Genomic DNA, 26,087 nt, shown 5'->3' with positions numbered 1-26,087 from the left:
TGATATGTCTTGGTGTTGGTCTCTTCAAGTTCATTTTGTTTGAGACTCTCTGTGATTCATGTACCTGGAAATCTGTCTCCTTCTTCAGCGTGGGTAAATTTTCAGCCATAATTTCATCAGTTATATTTTCTCCTCCTTTCTCTCTCTTCTCCTTCTAGTACCCCTGTTATGCAAGTGTTAGTAAGCTTGATGTCTTAGAGGTCCCTTAAACTATCCTCATTTAAAAAATGTTTTTTCTTTTTGCCGTTCTGATTGTGTGTTTTTCGTTATTCTATCCTCCAGATCCCTTACATGTTCTTCTGTATCACTTAGTCTGCTATTAATTCCTTCTAGTGTATTTTTCATTTCAGTTATTGTATTCTTTAGCTCTGACTTTTCCTTTTTATATTTTCTAGTTCCTTGTTAAAATTCTCACTGTGTTCATCTCTTCTTTTCCCAAGTTCAATTAGCATTCTTATTACTAATGTTTTGAACTCTTTATCTAATAAATTATTTATCTCTGTTCCATTAGGTTTTCTTTCAGGGTTTTTTTCTTATTCTTTCCCTTGAAACATGTTCTTCTTTCTTCTCATTTTGTTTAACATTCTCTGTCTCTACGAATTAGGTGAAACAGTTGCCTGTCCCAGTCTTGAAGGAGTGTCTGTGTGGAAGCATTCCTATGCAGTCCATGTGTGCTCAGTGGCTTTGGTGGGAGAGCTGCCATGTTAGAAATCAGTGATCTCTTATAAAGTAGGATTCAAAGAGTTTTCTGGGATTCAACTAATCTTGAAGGGAATGTGTAAACAGTGGAACATGTTAGTTAAGGACACGTGTGACTTGGATTTGTCTTTATTTTGTTGGACTTTTTAAACTTTCATTTTACATCATCCTTGGCTGTTGTCACAGCCTGTTGGGATTCATGATCTCTGCGTATAAGCAGATAAGTAAATAGATGGAACTGATAACTTAATTATAGTCCCAGAGAATGGGTAAAGTTCCCAGCCGTAACTCCACTAATTGAAGGGTAATTCTGCCTCTTCTCATTTAGGAGGCAGGCAGGAGTGTGATGAACACCTACTACAGAGGAATACATCAACACAGGTACATTGAATTCGCAAGAGGCATATCTACTGAGAAATTCTCTTCCCTAGGAAATTTCTTAAAAACACACGGACATCCTCACACTTTGAAGCTTTTTAGTACGATCACCTCACAGAAGACCGGTAACACCCTGAACAACGGTTCACTTCAGCAATGTTGTTTCTCTAAAGCAGGGGTACAGCTGTAACCAAATCTGGTCCCATTTGTTTTGCACAACTTGCAAGCCAAGAATTGTTTTACATTTTGAAATGGTTGGAAGAAAATCAAAAGAAGAAGAATATTTCATAACACATGATAATTATACAAAATTCACATTTCAGTGTCTATAGATAAGTGTTATGGGATTACACCCATGCCCATCAATTTTCTATGGCTGTTTTCACACTACAGCATGGTGTGGAATAGTTGCAACAGAGACTGTATGGACCACAAAGGCAAAATATCTGCTATTTGGCCCTTTGCAGAAAGTTTGTCAACCTCAGCTCTAGAGCTCATGTGAGGAAAGGAGGCACCTAATCCCCCTGGGTATGTACAAAATGAGTATCTCTTTACAAGCTTGTATAGGCATCTTTGTATGCAGTTATGGGGATTGTACAAGACAAGGAATAGAGAAGAGAGTGAGCTAGTAGGGTCGAGGTGCTTAGTCCCAACATTCCTTCAGGAAATCAGTTGTCATTCCTCTCACTGATGCACCCACTTTTAAACTCCCTCCTAGAACCTTGAAACTACAGGATCTGGGAGAAGAATAGTCGAATACAGTGTGTAGGGAATGTGGCCAGGAATTAAGAGTAATCTTATGACCAACGAGGGATGCCTCCTTGGGGTGCCACACGCTCTAAACTAAATTGTTATTCCTAATGTTCTCTCTCACCCAGCCCTACTCCAGAGAACATGAAGGAAACCAAGTAAAAGAGTGTGGAAAAGAGAGGCAATGAAAGAGGTAGTGGCCACTCCCCCAACCAGGTCCTGGGCATTTGGGATTCTGAAGATGAAAGAGGGCTTTGCAGAAAGATGCAGCAAGTAAAAACTAGGCAGAGGTGTCCAGGAGAGAGACTGGGGCTAATAAATGGGTCTGTTACAGATGAAATATACTCCTGCAAAGGGAAGAACTGGGAAGAGTAGCCTTTTTTACCTTGTGGAGCGACACAATAGCATTAGACGTCAAGCTAGAATTGGGTGTATCCTGCTCATCCTTAGATGAATAAAACTATAGGAATGGTACTGCTTCCTAAGGAAGGTATCCATAATCGCTATAGTTTGAGTAGCATTAAAAACTAAAAAGAGCTCTATGTAAAATGAGAGGAGATAAAAACATGTGATCCAAATTGCAGCTTAGAAAATTTAGTGAGCCTGTGATTAAAAAAAAAAAATTTTTTTTTACCTACAACATACCTTTACCATTTGGTAATTGCTAACTACATGCCAGGTTTACATATGCATATATATAAGTGTATAGATATAAAAACGTGTATATATATATATATATATATATATATATATATATATCCTCTAAGCCTTGTAACAATTGAGCAAGATAGATAGTATCCTCATTTTATTAATGAAGAAAACAAGAATTGGAGAGGTTCAATGACTTGCCCAAGGCCACACAGCTCTAAGTGACCAAACTAAGATTTAAAGTGTCTCTGACTCTCCACTTCACCACATTTACTTTATAGATGAGCATCACCACCTCCAAAAACCATAAAAAGGCAATTCCTCCAGAATTAAATATATGCCAGTTTATGCTAAGTATTACCTGCTTAATGAGGGGACTCACTGAGTCAAATAATTGAGGTATCATCATTTTAAGTGATAGAGGAATATGGTGGGTAGGGTAACAATTTTTAGAAACTTCAATATACTTCATGACCGGAAGTTAAGGGCAGTTTATTTAGTCTCATCACCAACATAATTTTACCTGGTGCTAATGGATCAGTTTATGGAATTTGATCTTTTGCATGACTACACACTGACCAGAATCAAAGAAATACAAATTTGAGAAGTCTAGGCCTTTGACCACAAAGGTCCAAAGAGAGGATAAGAGGAAGGAGAGAAAACCCATCTTCACTGCTGGGATATCTCAATTAAACAGCTAGTTTTCAACAGTATTGGGGGGCTACTATGAGATACCCAGAGAAGAATTAGAAATGAGAAAAATAAGGTAAATTTTGAATAACACATCATAAAATGGAGCAGAAAACTGCAGAGTCATTTATCTGGGACAAATGCCTGTGTCCCAGGCCAAGAGTCCAGGAGTGTAAGCAGTAGATTGGGTTTACTAGGACTAAAGGGAAAGCAGGGATTGGGCAGCCAAGAGACTAGAGCAGAGCCCACCCTTGGCAGGGAGTTGATGGTGTCCTCACTTGCTGGAGGACTGGGAAATGAGTTCCTCTTTAAGAGCAACTCCTCCCATTTTGCAATAATCCCCCCTAGAGTGCTGGTTCAGGGAAGCATTTTTTCTTTCAAACTGCCCAAATATCTTGGACAAGACTTAAACCTTCAGAAGAACAGAAGATAAAGAAAAGGTAGAAAAAGAAGGGTGATACTGTAATGATTTGAGAGGGAGGAGAGTGGGATTGGTAAATGGAGAAGGAGCATGCTATATTTGTACCAAATATGGCCAAAATGAGAATGACATATAATTCAAGTAGATCTTTTTTTATTTTCTGAGAATTAAGGATTATGATTTTTGTCATCCAAATCTACTTCTCTGCATATCTATGTGATTTTGTCTAAAAAGACAAAAACAGAGAAAAGTAATAGTCAGGTCTAAAAACATGGTCAGGAATAGGAAAAGATTAGGAAACATAATTTTTTTTACAAAAGAATGGGGGTGGAGGGTAGCAGCTAGTGGGAAGAAGTTGTTTTTAGATAAAGAGACTTGACTTTTCTTTTTAATTGAGAAGGTGAAGAACATTATTAGGGGAGAAAAGAGGGTGATTTCCTGGCATACCGAAACACAGATATAACCAGATCTTATTCCTCAAGGTTTATGTTAAAGTAGAAAGAAGAAATAAATATGTGTGTGTATTTATATGTGTGTATGTATACGCATTTATATACATACATATATATATTTGTTTCTTCATTCATACATACATAAATGTTTGTGGGTATAAGTGTGTGTATATGTGTTTTAGCGGTGAATCTCCTCTTTCTCCCATTTACTGTCTCTAGTACAGAGTACATGACAAAGGGCCAAAGGCAAAGAAGACAAATATTTTGCCAGATCATCAGCCTCTTAATTTTGGAGAGTTGACTGAAAACAAAGTGTTTTTTTGGGGAGGAAAAAATATTCTCTTTAGAAATTAAAGAGAAATGCAAAGTGTAGTTAGATGACTAAAAAAAAGTTCTGATCTATTTTCTTTTAATATTGCTTTCCTTGGTGCAAAAACAAAGTTTCTTATTAAGCCAAAAAGTGATACCAAAAAAAATCCAAAAATGAGTCTTCAGCAATACTGTTGCTGGAAATGTTCCCTGGGCCTTTGCACAGGCAACCATGGTGAAGAAAGTGGCCATCATTGGAGCTGGCATCAGTGGCTTGGCATCCATCAGGAGCTGCCTGGAAGAGGGGCTGGAGCCCACCTGCTTTGAGAAGGGCGAAGACATCGGGGGCCTGTGGAAATTCTCGGTGAGTGGGACGCCACTGCAGTAGACTGGGGAGTGAGATGGGAAGTGTGAGAGCACATTGCTTGAACACAGCCTTCCAAACAAGCTGTCATGGCAGTTACACTCACTCTATGAAGCACAACATCAGAAGCAGGTTGGAAAGTAAGTCCCTTACTTACTTCAAAAGTAAATGAGATAGTGGGCTGGTTAGTCTCTGTGTACAGAGCTCAACTCCAATAAATCATTAATAAGTGAGCCACCTGGGGATAAAATCCATGGTCAAATATTGGTTAGGTTTATGTAATGGAATTACATGAGTTATTCATTTAAAAAGCAACGGCTCTTTCCATTCTTTTGTTGAGGTTCTGGAACATCCTCTTAGTGATTCAGACCACAGATTTTAAGATTTCAGGTGCTGACTTCGGTCTTGCCCAAAACGCATAATTCGTGAGATAGCTACGAGAGGGACCAAGAATAGGACACACTGATTTGAAGTTCTTCAATGACTTTTTACTTCTATGCATTTATATTAAGGATTCCATCAGCAGACATGCTTGTAAGCTGACAAATCACTTCCTGTGTTGTCTGACAAGCATATCATCGGGTGTGTGGGCTGCCTTGTGCCCCCAACTCCCTCAGTGTCTCCAACCTTAGGAATGCTGTCTGGCTAAGCCTACTCCTGTTTTCTTCTTCTTCTTCTGATAAACCATTAACACATATGGAAACATAGGAAGATCATTAACCCTTTTTAAGCCACCATTTCCTTCTCAAATGCAAAATTAGTATTAAACTTTATACCTTAATAAAAGGTTGTATTTAAGGAGACAGTGTTTGTGACAGCTCTTTAAATATTATAAAGATATGAGAATTATTCTTATTAATGTAGATATTTTCTAGGCTGTAAAGAACTCTTCAAAACATGCAGTATCTTTTATAACATTGTGGAGCCCAGTGTGTCACTGGAATGTGCTGACAGATCTTCAGATTAGCACACTGATGAATCTTAGGGCTATTTTATTGAGCACTTTCTATATGCCAAACACCTTTCCCATTTAATTCAGTCTTTATAATAATCCTATAAGCTAGGTATGAGTTTTTCCCTTTTACAAATGAATCTGAAGCTTAAAAAGAAAAGAAAATGATAAATGGCTGGTAAATGGTAAAGACAAGACCCCAATTCAATCTGACTTGTCTCTCCAGCCTGAATTCTTAACCCCTTTTTAAACTGCTGGGTGACATTTCAACAAGTGGCTTATTGAGCAGGCAAGTCTTCTACACAGTGATCTTAACCAAATCCTCATATTCAAACTTACTTTGCGGGCTTCCCTGATGGCTCAGTGGTTAAGAATCTACCTGCCAATGCAGGGGACACAGGTTCCAGCCCTGGTCCAGGAAGATCCCACATGCCGCAGAGCAACAAAGCCAATGTGCCACAACTACTGAGCCTGCGCTCTAGAGCCCGTGAGTCACAACTACTGAGCCCATGTGCCACAATTACTAAAGTCCGTGCGTCTAGAGCCCATGCTCCGCAACGAGAAGCCACTGCAATGAGAAGCCCGTGCACCGAAGCGAAGAGTAGCCCGCGCTTGCTGCAACTAGAGAAAGCCCGCGCACAGCAACGAAGACCCAACACAGCCAAAAATAAATAAATATAAATAAATAAATAAAAACTTACTTTGCAAAGCATTGCTGAAGAAAGACACTGCTGATATAGCTTTTGAGAGCAACTGCCTCTCTTGTTGCTCAAGAAAGACTTTAAAAATTTGAACCTAGCATCATAGAGTGATAAACTATGCAGCTGCAAATATGTGCTGCTCTTCAAGAAAAAGAAAATTTACCCTAGAGGCTGGAACCTCAAACACAGAGGCTGGAGCCTTGAGACACAAAGGCTTATTACCAGGTCTTGAAACCTAATGAAACTTGCCCTGCTGGATTCCAAAATTGCTTGGGACTGGTGACTCCTTTTTTCCTTCCATTTTCTTCCTTTTGGAATGGGAACATTTGTAACGGGTACCCTATGCCTGTCCCATCACTGTATTTTAGAGGAAGACAACATGTTTCCTTGTTTGGCAGGTCCAGAAATGGAGAATTTTATCCCAGGGTGAATCATACTCAGTCTCATTCATACCTGATTTAGATGATGAGATTTAGGACTTTTAAGCTGATGATATATAAGTGAGATTTGGGACTTGATTTGATGCTGCAGTGGATTGAGACTGTGGGGATGTTGGGCTGAAGTGAATGTATTTGGCATGTGGGATAAATGTGAATCCTTAGGGGCCTGACAGTGGACTGGGGTAGGCTTTTCAAACAGTGGCATCCTCAAAGATATCAGGTCTTAATTCTAGCACCTGTAAATGTTCCTAATAAAGACAAAGGATATTTACAGACATGACTAAATTAAGAATTTTGAGATGATGAGATTATCCTGGATCATCTGGGTGGGCCCAAGATGCCATAACATAAACCCCTAAAATAGGGAGGCAGAGAGAGATTTGATACACAAAGATAGAAAAGAAAATGCAACCTCATCAGAAAGAGAGATTTGAAGATGCTATGCTGTGACCTTGAAGATGGAGAAAGGGGACATTAGCCAAGGAATACAGGTGGCCTCAAGATGCTAAAAAAGCCGAGGAATGCTGGCATGCACCAGAAGCTGGAAGAGACAATGATTCTCCCTTAGAGCCTCTGGAATGAACGTGGTCCTGCCAGCACTTTGATTTAGGCCCAGTGATACTGGTTTCCAACTCCTGGTCTCTGGAATCATGAGGGAATAAATTCCTGTTTTTTCAAGCTGTCAAGTTTGTGGTAATTTATTATAATAGCCTCACGAAGCTAACAGAAACTAATATACTTGGTTATTTGGAGTTTCCAAACTATTTCACCTCTGTGAGAGGACTTAAAGATTGCAAATGATGTTGTGACTTGCAGTGTTTCTCCAATACCTCTAGGAGTCTGTAGCAGTATACCTAGAATTCACATCATGGGATTATATTATAAAATCAGGTTAAATTTTGTATTTTCATTATCTTTAGTTTCTAAAGACAGCACTTTACATTCTCTCCACTTTTTTTTCTTTCAGAGAGATCCAAATATTAGCTATGTGTAAAAAGGGTGAAGTGCAGATAATCCAAACTTTTGTAGCTGTTTCCTATAGCACTTTCCTATAGCTCTTCTAGTTCTTTCTTCTAACCCTGATCTAAAGGCAAGATGATATATTTCCCTCACCTGCTCTGATCGCTGAGAAAATAAAGTACGTTGTGACTAGGATGCACGTCTAGGGGAAAGGTCTTTCTTTCTCAGGAGTGCCCCAAACAATATGTGAGTAAACTGTATTTTGGCCTGAAGTGTCATGAATAAAGTCTCTTTTTTTCTGGGCATACAACCCATTGTTCACTTCCCCTGATTTTTTTCTAGCCTATGTATCTATTTGATCTTTAATATTCAGTCTCTCCTTGTGTTAATTATAATCACTATCAAGCTTCCTAAACTCACCCAAAGCTATGAATTCCTCCACCTCTGCATCCCAAATGCACACTAGCAGAGTCAACAACCCAAGGGAGCAGCAGAAAACTCATGCCATATTTCAAGATCACATTGCTTTCTGATGCAAACTTGGCAACTAATCTACCACTGAATTACTTGTCAAGAACAAGGCCACAGCCACATTGGCTTTTGATGTGATTGGAATATTCTAGTATTAAACTAAAACTTTATATTCTATGGGCCTGAAATTTTGAGTTATATGAGCCCTAATTCTAAATTTCTAGTGCTCATTACTTTTCATTATGAACTGGCAACTCTACATAGAGATCTATAGTTTGATCTTTCATCAGAGGGAACATCATTTCAGATAGAAAACAATGTTAATTTTTTTAAGGAAAGAAATGTTTTTCTCTGGAGCCCCTTTTAGGTATTTTTTTTTTAATTTTTAACTTTATTTATTTATTATTTTTGGCAGCGTTGGGTCTTCATTGCTGTGCGTGGGCTTTCTCTAGTTGTGGCGAGCGGGGCTACTCTTCATCGCGGTGCGCGGGCTTCTCATTGCCGTGGCTTCTCTTGTTGTGGAGCACGGACTTTAGGTGCACGGGTTTCAATAGTTGTGGCATGCGGGCTCAGTAGTTGTGGCTCACAGGCTCTAGAGCGCAGGCTCAGTAGTTGTGGCACACTGGCTTATTTGCTCCACGGCACGTGGGATCTTCCCAGACCAGGGCTCGAACCCGTGTCCCCTGCTTTGGCAGGCAGATTCTTAACCACTGCGCCACCAGGGAAGCCCCTCTTTTGGGGTTTTATTGGCTCTTTAAATTTGAAAGTGCAATCTTAGGAATTAGACTAATGTTTAGTTTGTTATTTTATTTTTTAAGGATCATAGTTTTGGTCAAATAGTAGCTTAACAACTATTACATCTTGCACTTTGGTCTGTCACTAGTTGATATACAACAAACACTATAAAAAGATGAAATATGCCTTATTTTCAAGTGCCCATGGAATATTTCTAAAACTGACTCAACCAAAAAGCCTCAAATTTTTTGAAAAAATATATAAATAAAATGAAATTCTCTGTTGCCAATACAATAAAATAGAAATTTATAACAAAATGATGGAAAATACTGCCTCCAGGAAATTTTTAAGCTCTCTCTTAAAGATCTATTGATTAATGTTCTTTTAGAAGTTTGAGCCAATTCAATAAGACAAGCGATTGATAATAAAAAAGAGAAACTGGAAAGGAGGAAAAATTATCAGTTACTGTCTATCTGATTTTATACCATGAAGGACATCAATTGGAAAATGGTTGTAAAAAATAAGATAATACAATGAGGTTGGAATTACTAGACAAAAATCAATAGTTTATGCATGTTTTAGAGTTAGCAAACTGGCTCTTTTTATACTAAAGCTGTTCTGTTTTATTTGATCTATACATTTTTTAAATTTTTTGATCCATTATTTTAAAATCATGATATTTCACATAAAAATCTAGGGATATATCTTCTTTTGAAAAATTAGAAAGTCAGGCAACACTGTTATCTCCTCTTACTCTAATACCTGGCCTCTTTTAGGCTAAATTTGAATTCTCTGTTTCACCATATTCATTTTTGACCCATTTCTTGTAACTTCCTCTGTATTTATAGAATTTTTTTTGATTGGTGCTATGTACAAACAACAATCCCTTAGAATATTTCAAACAAAAGACACACCCATTTACAAGATTTTCCATCTTCTCTTGTTCATATAGTTATACCATTCTTTTTGTTTAAGTAAACCTTCATGTTTATATTATTATAACCATGTAAATACTGTTCATTGCTATATTTTCTTTCTTAAATAACTTTTTGTTTTCACTGGAGCTAATAACTGCCTTGTGTCCTTTGTTGGTTTAATTTTATAAATGCTATCTCTAATTCAAACCCCAGGCCATCCCACAGAATTCTGATTCTCCTCTCAACATGTTTAAACACACAAGGTGTTTCACCAGCTTAATTCTTCTCTCAACTATCTCTTAAAGATACTTTCAGATTGTCTTCCTTCTTTTCCCTAGGCTAGCTACACTGCTTTACCCTGGGTAACCCTATTTTCTGGAAACCTTATCTTTCTACTATTTTGTTTATTCTCTCATTTTAGTAGACTATATGAGAGTACATCCTCAGTAGTTTTCTGAGAAATTATATATGTGAAGTAAAAGATTGTAGACCTTGAATGTCTTAGAGTATCATTATTTGATCCAGATTCCCAGTTGATTAGATCTAGTCTTAGCTTTCACCTTTCTTTGGTCTGTTAAGTCAGTTATCACTCATGCATCTATGTTCTACTTTCAAAATATTGTTGCTATTTCTTGTTTGCTTTTATTTTTTTTTTCTTTTTCTTTTCTTGTGGGTTCATACCTCTGATACCTTTACAGTAATTTTAGTGGAAAAAGAGTTTAATGCATCTATATAATCTTTCATGTTTAATCAGAAGTCTGGATTACTTTAGTAATCAAAAATAAATAAATAAAGCTACTTCCATAAATAACCAAGGTTTGGTTCTTTGTTGAACACTTGCCCCACAAAAAATTTATATTTGAAAATGCAATTTATGACTCTACAGTCATTCTCTTATGAACTTCTTATATGATCAACTTAAAAGAATCAGTCTATAAACATGGGCTCTGAGATACACTATAATACCAAATAGGAATAGTAAGATGTCCATGACATATTTTTGTGCTTTTTTTTTTTTTTTTTTTTAAGCAAGTCACAAATGATGCGGTTAGTTGATGCTGCAACTCTTCTCTCATTAATCCTGGCCTTTTCGGAACCCAAGAAAAACTGAAGACCAATCAGCTCAGCATTGCTAGGGGGATTTACTGAATATTACCCTGAAGCAACCAAAGTTGCAAAAGTACCTCAAACCTGTCTCAAAGGTTTGCATCATTTTTATTATATGAAACTCCTCCCTTGTTGTTACATTACATAATTTTCCCTGACTTTGGCTTGCTCCAAAACCTTACCTTTGGCCTTGTATTAGTTTTCTATTTCTGCATAGCAAATTACCACAAACTTTAGCAGCTCAGAACAACACTTATTTATTACTCTCAGGTGTACAGATCAGAAGTACAGCATAGTTCAGCTAGGTTCTTTGCTTAGGGTTTCACGAGGTCAAAAATAAGCTGCTAGCTGGGCAGGGCCCTTATCTGGAGGCACAAGGGAAGAATCTGCACCCAAGTTCATACAGGGTGGTGACTGAATTCAGTTCCTTGCTGTGGTAAGATTAAGGTCTTTGTTTCCTTGCTGGCTGTAAGTTGGGATACCTCTCAGCTCCTAAAGGCTGCTAGTATTCCTTGGCATATGGCACCCTCCATCTTCAACGCCAAGAACAACAAGCTGAATCCTCCTCATACTTTGAGTGATATGATATTTACAGGTTTCACCCATACTCAGAGGGCAAATGACTGTACAAGGATGAAGAGCACTAAGGGTCACTCTTAAAATTCTGTCTACCAAATGCCTCATGTTATAAGTTGAGGGAAAGTCATGAAGCATGTCAGCGAACCCTAAAACTCTCACTCTGTCCTGGGAGATCCTCTCCCATTTTCTCCTATGAGTTCTTGATATTTTGCAATGTTTTGTCAGTAAGTAATACTAGACTACTAAGTGTTCAGGTCACTCGTTTATGTCTAGCATAAATAGGACAACAGACAAATATCCAGAATTACATAGAGAGAAGCATAAAAGCATTCTAACACACAAGGAGTACCCCCAGTTGGCACAGCTTAATCTCTAGGTCTCTTTTGGATCAATACTCAGTCTTTCAGGTCCCCTCCTTGCCCCTCAGCTGTTTCCAAAATTGTATCTGGGCTTATGGAGAAGGAGAACTTAAATGATCTTGTGGTAAAGGAAAGCCAAAGTTTCCCAGATTCAAACACAGGTCTTGGGACTGTCCTCTGGCCTCTCTGGTCTCCTGATGTTTCTATTCTATTTGGTTACCATTCACACTCATCCTTCAAGAGGGTAAGACAGCAGTTGATGAACCTGGAGACTGTCCTCTCTTAGCTTAATCAGGAGCCACTGAATCTCCTTGCTGAATAGACCTCACTTGTCAGGTCCCATTTTCTCACTGAGTCCCTGACCCAAGTGGTCCACTCTGCATCTCTCCTAAAATGTCGCTTAGCTTCTTCCATGGCAACTCTCTGGTAAACTACCCACTAAGATTCTCAGATAATTTCTGCATCCCTGTTGGGAGCAAGCAGGAACTCCTATGTTTTGTTCAAACTGAATGGGTTCAAGAGAGCTAAACTAACATCCTACCTCTTCCTAATCATTGCTACTTGACTTTCCTGTGTCAACGTCCCCCTACCCAGGTTGGTTCAGGGGGAGCCTTTGATATCTATTCTGATATCTTACCAGAATTTCAAATGTGAAAACAAAAGCCCCTCTTCCCTCAGTGTTCCCCTCAATCTATCTAACAGAAGGTTATGTTAATTTCAGAATTCCAGAATAAAGCTTAGGATTTAGGTAATCCACCATTACCCCTTTTTCTGCCTCTATTCCCCTTTCTCCTTACCCAGTTCGCTTAAACCAATGTTTTTCAAACTGGAGATTATGACTCATTAGTGTGCTATGATATAAATTAATGAATCAATCTGCATGTTTAAATGGAATGTATAGAAAGTATGTGTGCAACTCAACTTGTTTAAAATGATTTATTTCATAAAACTTTTGTCCCCACTGTGTGTGTGTTTGTGTGTGTGCATGCACTGGGTTGCAATATAAAATATATTACTAACTATAGGGTATGGTCAAAAACATTTGAAAAACACTGTTCTAAACATAACCAAACTTCTCTCTGCCCTAGGTACATAAGAAAATATCATGATCTAATCCACCAGAACTACCTCATGACATGCTAAAGGAAATTTTTTTCATTGTGGTAAATAAACCACAATAAAGATTTACTGTTTAACCATTTTAAAGTGCATAGTTCTGTGGCATTAAGTTAAATCACATTACTGTGCAATCATACCACCATCCCTCTCCAGAACATTTTTAATCTTCCCAAAGTAAAATAATACAGAAATTAAACAATAACTCTCGATTCCTTCCTCTCCCTGGTCCCAGGCAACCACCGCTCTTTCAGTCTCTATAAATGTGATCACTCAGGTTACCTCAGCTAAGTGGAATTATACAGTATTTATCTTTTTGTGACTGGCTTATTTCATTTAGCATATGTCGTCAAAGTTAATGCCTATCACAGCATATATCAGAATTTCCTTTCTTTTTAAGGCTGAATAATACTCCATCGTATGTATATATCACATTTTGTTTGCCCATGCTTATGTGTTGACACATTGAAATCATGCATGGGTGAATTTTGGAAAATATCTACCACTGTATTTAATGGCTAAAAGGAATAAAATTATTCCAGTTACATGTTCTTTAAAGGACATGATGAAATTCAGAATTTGTTTCCCTTAGAAAAGCAAAGATATTAAGAAAGATACATTTTTCCACATTCTAAGTTCCTTTGATTATCATCAAATTGTTTAAGTGAAGTTAATTTATGCCTCATCTTATTTCACTTACTTGTGGGTAAAGGCCGACTGAAAATGAGTGGTAATTATTTGGAACTGGCCCTGACCGTGATAAGTATACTCATTTACAAACTCTCTTCCATTTAAAACCATACTTTCACAGGACCATGCCGAGGAAGGCAGGGCCAGCATTTATCGGTCAGTCTTTACCAACTCTTCCAAAGAGATGACATGTTTTCCAGACTTCCCTTTTCCTGATGACTTTCCCAACTTTATGCATAACAGTAAGCTCCAGGAATACATCACTGCGTTTGCCAAAGAAAAGAACCTCCTGAGATACATTCAACTTAAGGTAAGATATTATCAAGAAATTAATTCGGGGCATTACTGTGAGGAATTTTCTTTTTATTAGTAGATTCCCATTAGTTCCTTTCAGTGTCTCTTTCTTACTTGTCAACGTTTTTAATGATGTGGCTTCTCTGACCCTAGATTTAGAGAATATACATTCTTCTCAAGAATACGTAGGAAATTTACAAAACTTGACCACATTCCATGAATTTAAGAGCTCTTTTTCCCTAAACAATGTATGGGTCAAAAAAGAAATTGCAATGGAAATTTTAAAATATTTAGAGCTGAATGATAATTTAAATTCTACATATTGGTATTTGTGGGAAGCAGAGAGAGCAAAACTTTCATGAAAATTATAAGCTTAAATGCTTATATTAGAAAATAAGCTGGGGCTGGGGCTGCTTTCCCCTTTTAGGCTCTGAAACTCCCCCGCCATCCACTCTAATTTCTCCACTGGTGAGGAGCCTTCCCAAGGTGTAGGAACCTTTCCTCCTTCACAGCTCCCTCCCTGGGCTGCAGGCCCGATCCTGATTCCTAAGGTTTTTCAGGTAATCCTTACGCACACTGAAATTTGAGAAGAACTTATGCTCTGAATATAGACAACATCTTTCATTTTAAGACAATAATGTTAAAAATAAAATGACTAATGAAATACATTAGGAAATAGTTGTTACTACAAAAATTATTGGCCACCAGATTATTTACTACATGTGCTACATGCCTCTTGTAAACTATGATTCAATTCACTGTCATAGCTCCAAAAGGAATCACTCTTCTACTGCAGAAAATACTGGTCATACACAAGGAACCATGTGGGGATAAAAAACATATAGACCATTTAATGTTTTGAATTATTCTGAAGGAATTTTGAATTTGTAATATGTACCTTCATAATGAATTAAGTATTTTTCCTAAGCCCCTATTAAAGATTTTTTCATCCTATTTGATCAAGTTGGTGCCAAACCTACCTGTTAGCATAGAAAAAAAGAAGGCTATCTTTCTATGTTTCTCTTAGACACTTGTATCCAGTGTAAGTAAACGTCCTGATTTCTCAGTCACTGGCCAATGGGACGTTACCACTGAAAAGGATGGTAAAAAAGAATCAGCTGTCTTTGATGCTGTAATGATTTGTTCTGGACATCATGTGTACCCCAACCTACCAAAAGAGTCCTTTCCAGGTAAGGCCAAAATTTAGGGTGCCATCTACAAATCTGATATGAATGAATAACCTTGATAATGTCTTTCTTACATATATAAAAGTACAACTTATAAAAGCACACATTAAATTAAAATATGCTTCTATTGTATCTAACATACCTGGTGTGCTAAAATTCCAGATTACTGCAACTATATTCACCCACAAGATCTGTTATAGCAGTTTTTTAAATGAAAATCAAATGATTCATATGTTTCCCACTTTTCACTCAGGTCTACAACTTTTTAAAGGCAAATGCTTGCACAGCTGGGACTATAAAGAACCAGGAATATTCAAGGGGAAGCGAGTCCTGGTGATTGGCCTGGGAAATTCGGGCTGTGATATTGCCTCAGAACTCAGCCACACAGCTGAACAGGTACGCCTCCCAGATACTAAGGGAACTATCTTTAAAGGGACAGACACACCATTTGAAAGGTGTGATAATGAAACGGGAGAAGAGCAAGGTGCTTGATAGGAAGACTAAGTAGTGTTTCATATAGCTCAACTTCCCTGGTAACTTGTGAGATTTTAAATAGCTTGATATGGCAAAGGCAGAACATCAGCAAGGAGTGATGTTGTCATTCAACAATCTTCTTCTTTGGGACATTTAGTGTCTAACATGTGTCCAGTAAATTCCTCTGAAACTAATGGGATCATTTTGGGGTCATCAGATAAGCACAAGCACTAGAAGAAATATGAGTAGAATTCAGTTATTGGTCATCAACACCAGAGAAGATTTGATTAAAATATGAAAATTTGCCTGGAGGAGTACGACAGAGTGTTGATCCTAAGATGTAGATTATAGTGCAGGAAGTTTATTTGGGAGAGCTCTCTGGATGAATACCTCTGAGGGAAGGGAAAGAAGTTTTCCTTTATTTACTCTGAAGCTAGGAGAGTCCTTTAGAATTGTCTCTAGTTGAAGTGAGAGGCTGGGCCTTTATATCCTTCCATTAACCAGTCACTGAATGCACGGAATCCAAAAAGAGTATAAGTTACCAAAGTAACTGCCAAAGAGGGCTGACAGCTCAGGGTTGCCTTCTGGCAACACTCCCAGAAGCTGTTTTAATAACTCCATTCCTAAAGGCAGATCTGGGGGATATATCGCAATATCCAGTACAAATGGTCACCACTTTAATGGTTGAAATGGTGTTCTTTAAGGTCATCGTCAGCTCCAGAAGTGGCTCCTGGGTGATGAGCCGGGTCTGGCATGGTGGCTATCCATGGGACATGATGTTTATCACTCGATTTGAAACCTTCCTCAAGAACAACTTACCAACAGTCATCTCTGACTGGTGGTACGTGAAGCAAATGAACGCAAGATTCAAGCATGAGAACTATGGCTTGATGCCTTTAAATGGGTAAAGCAGAGTTAAACATGTTATGCCTGCTAATTTTTATTTCAGTGTCAACAACCCTTATGTGTGTTGTAACCCTTAAACAAATCAAAGTGAAGTAATCACCTCTCACATTTCAGAGGATAAAGAATTGCAAAAGTTAGGGGTATTTTCCTATTCACAATCCTCCTTACCAGATTTGCACAGCTGGAAAGTTATATAATATCAGTACCTCAGGAATTAGTCCCTAGAGTTATGATAATAATAGTCAACACGTTTTAAGCCCTTAATACATGTCAGAGTCTCTGATACTCATTATCTCCCTTTATTTTCACAACAACTATGAGGATGGCTCTGTTATAATCTTCATTTCAGAGATGAGAAAACTGTGGTTCAATGTAGTTAACTTTACCAAAGCCACACAGCCAGGAAGTTAAAGGCTTGTCCAGATCTGCTGACTCCAGAGTCCCTCACTCTTAGCCACCTTGCTCTACTGCCTCTTTCTTAATGACAAAGTTAAGTTAAGCAAAGCAGAACTTTCCCTGTGCTTCACTCTCCTCACCTGCCCCTTAATGGAGCCCTCGCACTGAACTATGGCCACAATGTTTACATCTTCAGTCTCCTCACTCTCTCCTATAACATCCCCCAAGCCAGTCACATGATAAGAAATTACTTTGACGTGGGTGAAAAACCCAAGTTATAAGCTGTTTACATCAAAGTTAATTCACTAATTCAACAAATATTTATTAAGCATTTATTATGTGCCAGGACCTGTGTTAAATCCTGTGGATATAGCAGTGAACAAACACATAAAATCGCTGTCCCACATTCTAGTAGTGGGAAACAGACAATAAACAAATAGCAGAAAATCATATGGTGACATGTATCAGGGAGAAAAAACAAAGCAAGCAAGGGTAACAGGGAGTGCCATCAGGACAATTTTAAACACTCCGCAGGGGAGGTCTCACTGAGAAAACTTTTAAGCAAATTCCTGAAGGAGATGAGAAAATGAGCCATGAGGATATCTGGAGAAGAGCATTCTGGACAATGGGAACAGCTAGGACATCACCTCTTCAGGGGTATGACTGGTATGTTCAACAAACTACAATGAGCTTCTCTTCCTGGAGAAGATGGCTGGGGAGAGTAGCAGGAAATGAAACCAGAGACATCAATATAGCCAGTTGACATTGGGTCTTGTAGGCCACTGTAAGGAGTCTGGCCTTTACTCTGAATGCAGTGGGAAGACATTGCAGGCATCTGAGTAAATTGAAGACAAGATCTAAGTTAATTTGAAGAGATCACTTTGGCTGTTATGGTCATCACTCATTATAGGTGGGTAGGTCAAGGAAGGAAGTGGAAACACTAGGTAAGAGGCTATCGTCAAAGAGCATTATTCCTATGTTTTCCTCTAAGAGTTTACATTCTCTGATATAAATCACAGCAAGATCTTTTTTGACCCACCTCCTAGAGAAATGGAAATAAAAACAAAAATAAACAAATGGGACCTAATGAAACTTAAAACCTTTTGCACAGCAAAGGAAACTATAAACAAGATGAAAAGACAACCTTCAGAATGGGAGAAAATATTTGCAAATGAATCAAAGGACAAAGGATTAATCTCCAAAATATATAAACAGTTCATGCAGCTCAGTATTAAAAAAACAAACAACCCAATCAAAAAATAGGCAGAAGACCTAAATAGACGTTTCTCCAAAGAAGATATAGAAATGGCCAAGAGACACATGAAAAGTTGATCAACATCACTAATTATTAGACAAATGCAAATCAAAACTGCAATGGGGTATCACCTCACACCAGTTAGAATGGGCATCATCAGAAATTCTACAAACAACAAATGCTGGAGAGGGTGTGGAGAAAAGGGAACCCTCTTGCTCTGTTGGTGGGAATGCAAATTGATACAGCCACTATGGAGAACAGTATGGAGGTTCCTTAAAAAACTAAAAATAGAATTACCATACGACCCAGCAATCCCATTACCTGGGCATATACCCGGAGAAAACCATAATTCAAGAAGACACATGCATCCCAATGTTCATTGCAGCACTGTTTACAATAGCCAGGTCATGGAAGCAACCTAAATGCCCATCGACAGATGAATGGATAAAGAAGATGTGGTACATATATACAATGGACTATTACTCAGCCATAAAAAGGAATGAAACTGGGTCATTTGTAGAGACGTGGATGGACCTAGAGACTGTCATACAGAGTGAAAGTCAGAAAAGAGAAAAACAAATATCGTATATGAACGCATATATGTGGAATCTAGAAAAATGGTACAGATGAACCAGTTTGCAAGGCAGAAATAGAGACACAGATGTAGAGAACAAATGTATGGAAGCAGGGGTGGTGGTGGTGGTGGTGTGATGAATTGGGAGATTGGGATTGACATGTATACACTAATATGTATAAAACAGATAACTAATAAGAATCTGCTGTATAAAATAAATAAATAAATAAATAAAGAGGCTATTGTCAAAAATCCATATGAGAGGGGTAGGTGGCTTGAAGTAGGATCGTCAGTGCTCAGAAGGGGTCAGATTTTGGATACAGTTTGAAGGTAAACCCAAACAGGATTTTCTGTTAGATTGAATAACAGACGTGAAAGCAAAAAAAGGGTCAAGGATGTCTTCCAGACTTTTGATCTGATCAAGAGGGCAAGGATGGAGGTGACATCTATTGAGACGTGGAAAACCATGGGAGGAGCGGAAATTTAGTTTTAAACGTATCAAAGTTGGAATGTCTATTCGACATTCACACAGAAGAATGTGGAAAAGCAGTGGGATACACAAGACAGAAGAGACATTCAAACCATAAGTTTAAAGTGTGAACTGAAACAACAACAACAACAAAAATGTGGACTGATCGGAATATAGATAGTATTTAAAGAAATGAAAACTAGATGACGTCTCTTGAAGAATGAATGGAGATGGAGAAAACAAAAGGTATGAGGGCTGAGTCCTGGGGCACATCATCGTTTAGAGGTCAGGAAGAGGAGAAGAATTCAGCAGGAGACACTGAGAAAGAATAGCGAGGTAGATAGAAAGGAATCAAGAGTGAGTGATGACCTGAAAGCAAAATGAAGACAGTGTTTCATGGAGGAGGACACCATGAAGTGTGTCAAATGCTGCTAATAAGTTGAGTAAAATGAGAAGTAAGAGTAGACCATGGGATCTGGCAGCTTGAAGATCCTGGTAACCTTGACAAAAGAAGTTTCAACATGGCAGTGGGTTTAAGATAAATGGGAGGTAATTTGAGCAGTTGAATCCAGCCTTTTTCCAATCAGCATTCCAACCAATCTCATTGTCTGGCTCAGTTTCCTCCCCAGTGGAGTCTACCTATGGCTCTCTCACAGCTCTCACCGTCCTATAGGAACAAAGTCTTTTCCTTCAACATTATTCAGTTCACGCCTAAGTTCAGATTTATGTGCACTCACTAGAGATATTACTGAATAAAAAGTAATCAGAAGCTCTCTCTTTCCAGATTTCCAGTGGCCTCTTCCTTCTCCTGGCCTTATTTAAATTCCTAGATGCTCCCTCCCTCACCTGACTTGTGCCTTTGTCTGCACGGGGCTCACAATTCACATTTTATGATAGAACCTGACTGCAGTCTTCCCACCTTTGGCTTCCTTCCACCTATTTGATCTTCTTTACATCACAATGACCACTTTGGAGTATGCTATGTTAAGAATAATGGCTAACATTTCGAGCACTATGTATGTGCTACAAGCTACACCAAATTCTTTATATTACTTAGGTCTCCCAATGACCTGCGGTAGGTATAACTTTATTGCCACTCCAGATGAGAAAGATGAGGCAAGAGAAATTAAGAAAACTTAATTTGATCAAGGTTCACAGTTGATAAGTAGCAAAGAAAAAAATTTAAGACCCGGGTACTCTGACTTTAAGAGTTTTCCCTGATATAGGTTTTAACAGGGGAAAGGGCCTGGGTGCTTATTCTGGGATTTAGAGAGAGCTCTGTGGAAGAGAAGAGAAAGATCACAGGAAATAGAGAAGGGATCAGCAAAAAAACAACTTCTCTTACTCCACAATGTTGCCTTATATTAGTTTTGTTCTTCAACCATATTGGTGACACTCCATGGCACATTAAAAAATCTTGAGTCATTTTCTCCTTCCTTACTAATTAACTATTAACAATCATTAATTAATTATTATGGACCAATAAAAGAAACAGGAAATGTTACTGTTCTAATGGTCATCTCTGTTTTCCATACAGCACCCTGAGGAAAGAGCCCGTGTTCAATGATGAGCTCCCGGCTCGCATTCTATGTGGCACTGTGACTGTTAAGCCAAATGTGAAGGAGTTTACAGAGACTTCGGCCATTTTTGAGGATGGGACAGTGTTTGAGGCCATTGACTGTGTCATCTTTGCAACAGGCTATAGTTATGCCTACCCCTTCCTTGATGACTCCATCATTAAGAGCAGAGACAACGAGGTCACCTTATTTAAAGGCATCTTCCCGCCTCCACTGGAGAAGCCAACCATGGCAGTGATCGGCCTTGTCCAGTCCCTTGGAGCTGTCATCCCCACAACTGACTTGCAGTCTCGCTGGGCAGTGCAAGTAATAAAGGGTAAGTAGACAAAGAAGTTCATTGATGGGAAAGATGGAAGCCAATGAGAATGGCTTCGAGTCTTTGTGAAAACAATAATCCTAATAACAAGGGACAAATCCTAGGTCCCATCCAGTTTCCAGAATCTACAATTCTACATTTTTGGTACTATATTTTATAAGCAATTAAAAATATATTACATTGGGTTGTCATAAACAATAGTACAAGACATTATTCAAGGAGTAGTTTGCGATTTATAACTCCTTAGAACTGTTAATTACCCAAGACCTTTCATTAAACTTGAGAACACCAGAGCTTCTCATCTTAAACGCATGACAACTTTATAAAATTAAGATTTCAAAACTCAATAGAATGACATTTCTTGAAAGGTTAATAACAGATGTTTCAAAGCCAATATCCAGCCAACTTTAAACATCCACAGTCATGAAAAAAAATTATCATTGCTAGAGAGGAAGTGGATTTCCTGCTCTATTTTCTTCCCTGCCATGGATCATTAGAAGCAGAAAGCACTTGGTGTGGTAGACAGTCAGTCTTTAAGGAATACTAAATCCCTGTATTTTAAAAAGAAAAAGGAAACAACAAACTTGATTGGGGCCAAGCAAAGAAGGCAGGCAGCATCATCCAGCCCTAGGCACTGGGATCAGATTCACACTAACCTTTAAATGCAGTCATGGGCCAATTCAGATAATAAGACCAAACAGGGCCATGGTTAAAGAACAGATAGAGATGTCAAAGTTTAGTGTGCAAAGTTTAGTTGGTCTTAAAGGTATGAAACTTATGGATAAGGAATCTTAGCTGGTCTGCTTCCTTTGAAGCCACATCTAAGGCTTCCAGTCCTACCTGACTTGCTGGGGTTTAATGTTCTTTTATACTGGTGGTTGGAACCTACAACTACATAGCCTGCATCATCGCCCACCACCAGGCTACTATCCACACCATTACAGTCCTTCATATCAGTGATCTCTCTGAATCTCCTTCACTCCCCGGTTCCCAAGCAGAGATGTGTTGCAGGATGATGTTACTACAGTGAGACAGCAGCCAGGAAGGTGAGGGCATGAAATTCTACTTAGAAAGAGCTAAGCTCAGGGTTCAGGTTCAAAGAGACTGGCAATAAAATGTGGGACACTTACTCTCTGTGTGGACAAGAGTTGTAACCTGGGCTCTGAAGAAAGGAGACAAGGCAGATACCCAATCAATAGAGAACTGATGCACAAGGCAAAGACTCAGGTCTTAGGGGAAATGGAAGATAAGGCAAACAATCCAATTTGGGGGAACCAGGGTACCAGGATAGAGGGGTCAGCTACAAGCAGCCCAATGGCAATAGCTGGTGGGCTATAGAATATAGCCTCTTCTCCATCTCTCCTCCTGCCCAAGAACAGAATGAGTTCCAAGGTTTGAAACAAGGCCATGTCTACAGACTGTTCACGTGATCCTGCCTGTAAGGATTTCAGGAATAGGGAGTTAGGCAAGTCATTGTAGGTCTTGAGCAATCAGAGCTAGGCTGGGAGTTCTAGTCTTGTTCCAGGTGATCCCAGAATTGCCAAAGAAACCACACTAATTTGAAGCATCTCTGGGTACAAAAGTTTGGGTCTAGATTTCAGAGAATTCTGTAAATTGGTGCCAGAAAGAGCCTGAAATCTTGGGGCAGCCCCAACTCAGATTTAGTCTCCTGGGACTTCCCTATATCCTTGGTGACTTGTGGACAGTACATATCCTCAGTCTCATTCAGGAGCTATTGGCTTTTCAGAGAGAACCTTGCGGCTTCACTAAATTCTCTATCTTATCTGCTGTAAATTCCCTTTCCTGGCAAAGCAAGATAACTTCCTATGAAGATTTTTTTTTCTTAAATCTTAAAAAAGAGATGCCTATTTACCTTTGGCTATAATTTATTAGATAACATACTTAAAAATAAAGCTGAGAGATTAGAATATATAATCTAATATTTTGAAACTGATTTTTTAAATCCGATAACTGGTTTAAGTGCAAAGATACAAAGATAAAAGACTATTTGGGTAATGGCTTTTAATTATTGTGACAAGTATCATCACTGAGAAGATTGGGAATGGCCTGTATGTTTGTCTCAAAATTTTATTTTGCTAGACAGTGACAAAAAATTTGGAAATACTAATGTGATTCATAACTCACTATTAAAAAGGAAACATTGCAAGCTGGTTCTGTGGCAGACTTATTTAACTACTATCATGTCTTTCCCTTTTTATAGGAACCTGCACTTTGCCTTCTGTCAAGGACATGATGAATGATATTGATGAAAAAATGGGGAAAAAGCTCAAATGGTAAGAGCAGCTATTGTAAAGGGGATCTAGAATTTTCATAGAAAAAGCAGAATTTGTGAATACTTGGAACTATTTTAGTTTTAAATGGCCCTGAGTGAGGTCATTACGGTGACAGCTATGAGCTAAATTCAGCCATTCAACAAATATTTATATCCAGGATCTATTTTGCACCTGATACCTCACTAAATCCTGTTTTAACCCTCCATAGCTCCTGCAATATGTCATAGAAAGGAAACCCAGAAAGATTAGAAGTCAGAGGAGTTTGGGAACATGTGGATGTGGACTTCAATTTTCTAGCCCATAAATCCTCTAAGATGTAAAGGATGTCTTCCAACAGATGGCTCTAATAAAATGAGAACTAGTCAGAAGAAATGGGCTCCAGCCCTACCTCTGTCACTAATTAGCTCAGTGGCCATGAAGTAATAACCTCACTTGAGCAAGAGACAATTTACCTATTTGTAAATGTGAATAAAATTGCCTTTCTCAGCTGCCTTGCGGTGTTGTGGAATGTCCAAATGAGATCAGTATGAAAGTCCTTTAGTAACAACTACAAAGTACAGGATAATGGGCAATAGTCCCCTTACCAACACAAAGGATAGATGTTGATTCCCATGGATAAAAAGGTGTGAGGCATTTTCCCTGTTCCTGTTCCTGCACAAAGCGTGGATGACCACAGCCTTGTTTCCTCTCCCACCCCTAGGTTTGGCAAAAGCGATACCATACAGACGGATTATATCGTTTATATGGATGAACTTGCCTCCTTCATTGGGGCAAAGCCCAACATCCCATGGCTGTTTCTCACAGATCCAAAGTTGGCCTTGGAGGTTTACTTTGGCCCTTGCAGCTCATATCAGTTTAGGCTGGTGGGCCCGGGGAAGTGGCCAGGAGCCAGAAATGCCATCCTGACCCAGTGGGACCGGATATTGAAACCCACGACGACAAGAATTGTTGGGAGTCCTCTGAAGCCTTGCTTATTTTGCAGTTGGTTCAGGCCCGTTCTTATTTCTGTTCTGTCAATTGCTGCTTTCCTTGTGTTGTTCTAATCATCATTCCATCTAGGGTTCTGAAAGTAACTAACACTACCTGGGAAGAAACTTTGCTATTTAAAAATTAGGAATTTCACACCTCCTACTTTCCTATTTAGCAGGCATTAGTCAGTAAGACAGTACTATTTCTAGGCTTTTAAATAAGCTCCTGTAAGAACCATGTCATGATCTGAAGAGCATTAATCAATTCTCTTCAGGTTCCACTAACATTTCATAATTCCATAACAGTTCCATAACATTTCATAATTAGATATATGCTCTTTATCTCTAACCTAAATCATCTCCTGAAACATTTGACATGATTCCTTTTCTCCTTAAACAATGTTTGAAATATGTATTTCAAATCTAAACAAAGAGCAGATTAAGCAGAGTAGTTGCAATATGATAGTCCCAGCCTACTTCTACAAACTATTTGCAGGATCAAGGGGAGAATTTGGCTATCATATTCTATTTCTGTCCTCCAGGCGATTCCTCCTCTCCCCTGGACAAGAAACATAGCATGGAGACCCCATTTATAATGAAAGTTAGCAAGAAGTAACTCATTTTATTTAGATTCTCAATAAGGAACCAACTTTCCAACATGTAGCAGCAAAATAATGACAACAATAACAATAATAATGAGTAGAGCACCAAATATACCTTTTAACTGAATGGACAGTCTTTTAAAAAATTAAATATTTAGCCAAAGCTATGACCCAAGCCTAATAAAACCTGATATAAATCATATAGAATTATATACCCTTATAGAATGGGGTGCCAGAATAAATCTAAAATTTTATTTTTTAAAGTATTATTACATGTTACAATTAAATTTTGATAGTTACAGATTTTCACGTTTGACATTATGGAGCAGATAAAATAATCTGTCAGCATCACCAGCCACCAGAGGGCTCTGCATGTTGTGAAACTCCATATTTCTCACTACACCTTCATTTCTTTTTTTTTTTTCCCAAACAAACTTTATTAAAATAAAAATCTTGTGCTATACTTGGTTATAAAAGGACAGTCACAAATTTGGGGGGAAATACCATTTTATCTTTCTTATTCATTATTCCTTTCTCTATTATGCTTCTTTAGATGAAATACTCCTTACAAAATCCTGGAATCCATACTCCTTATGAAATACTCCTTACAAAATTTCTAACTGAAGCCATTAGAGCAACAAGAGGAGGAGGAGATCACATTTTTCTCTAACACTTTCTTCTTTTCTTTTTTTTTTTAAATTCTCTTGATATTTTAATCTTTGGAGCTAAGATTTATTATGGATGTTGTACACAACTTTAAATCGTTCCCTTTTCCTAATTGTTTAAGGTAGCAAAATAACATTCTGCTTTTAAGGTCTTCTCACAAGATGTGAAGTATTCCCAAATATTCCCAAGTGAAACAGAACTTTTCTTGAAACTCTGTGGCCTAAATGGAATCAAGTAAACAAATTAAATACAGCACATAAACTTTATTTTGTTTCATGTTATAAATGCTAGTATGCAAAATAAATTGAAGATTAAAATTGATATGATACAGTTTCTTTTATTCTTCCTCATATGATTCTTTAAGTTTTTGT

The 26,087-nt window shown here is 38.2% G+C and overlaps 1 protein-coding gene across 2 annotated transcripts; it reads left to right on the top strand.

Annotated features, from left to right (window-relative positions):
- Positions 1 to 3,417: 3,417 nt before the first annotated feature.
- On the top strand, positions 3,418 to 26,037 carry FMO3 (flavin containing dimethylaniline monoxygenase 3). Of its 2 annotated transcripts, none has more exons than XM_082438207.1 (9): positions 3,418 to 3,605; positions 4,480 to 4,711; positions 13,860 to 14,048; positions 15,060 to 15,222; positions 15,473 to 15,615; positions 16,398 to 16,597; positions 20,831 to 21,186; positions 23,408 to 23,480; positions 24,181 to 26,037. In XM_082438207.1, the coding sequence occupies exons 2-9, from the start codon at positions 4,580 to 4,582 to the stop codon at positions 24,521 to 24,523; spliced, it is 1,599 nt and encodes a 532-aa protein (XP_082294333.1). In that variant the 5' UTR covers positions 3,418 to 3,605; positions 4,480 to 4,579; the 3' UTR covers positions 24,524 to 26,037. The 2 variants fall into 2 exon arrangements, with proteins under 2 accessions (XP_082294333.1, XP_082294332.1); XM_082438206.1 differs by having other exon boundaries at positions 3,419 to 3,605; positions 4,574 to 4,711.
- The last annotated feature ends 50 nt before the right edge of the window (positions 26,038 to 26,087 follow it).

The sequence above is a fragment of the Balaenoptera physalus genome (genome assembly GCF_965194825.1).
Source record: "Balaenoptera physalus genome assembly, chromosome: 1".
NCBI classification, from domain to species: domain Eukaryota; kingdom Metazoa; phylum Chordata; class Mammalia; order Artiodactyla; family Balaenopteridae; genus Balaenoptera; species Balaenoptera physalus.
The sequence above is the reverse complement of the archived record's forward strand: the minus strand, read 5'-3'. Positions and strand labels throughout refer to the sequence as shown.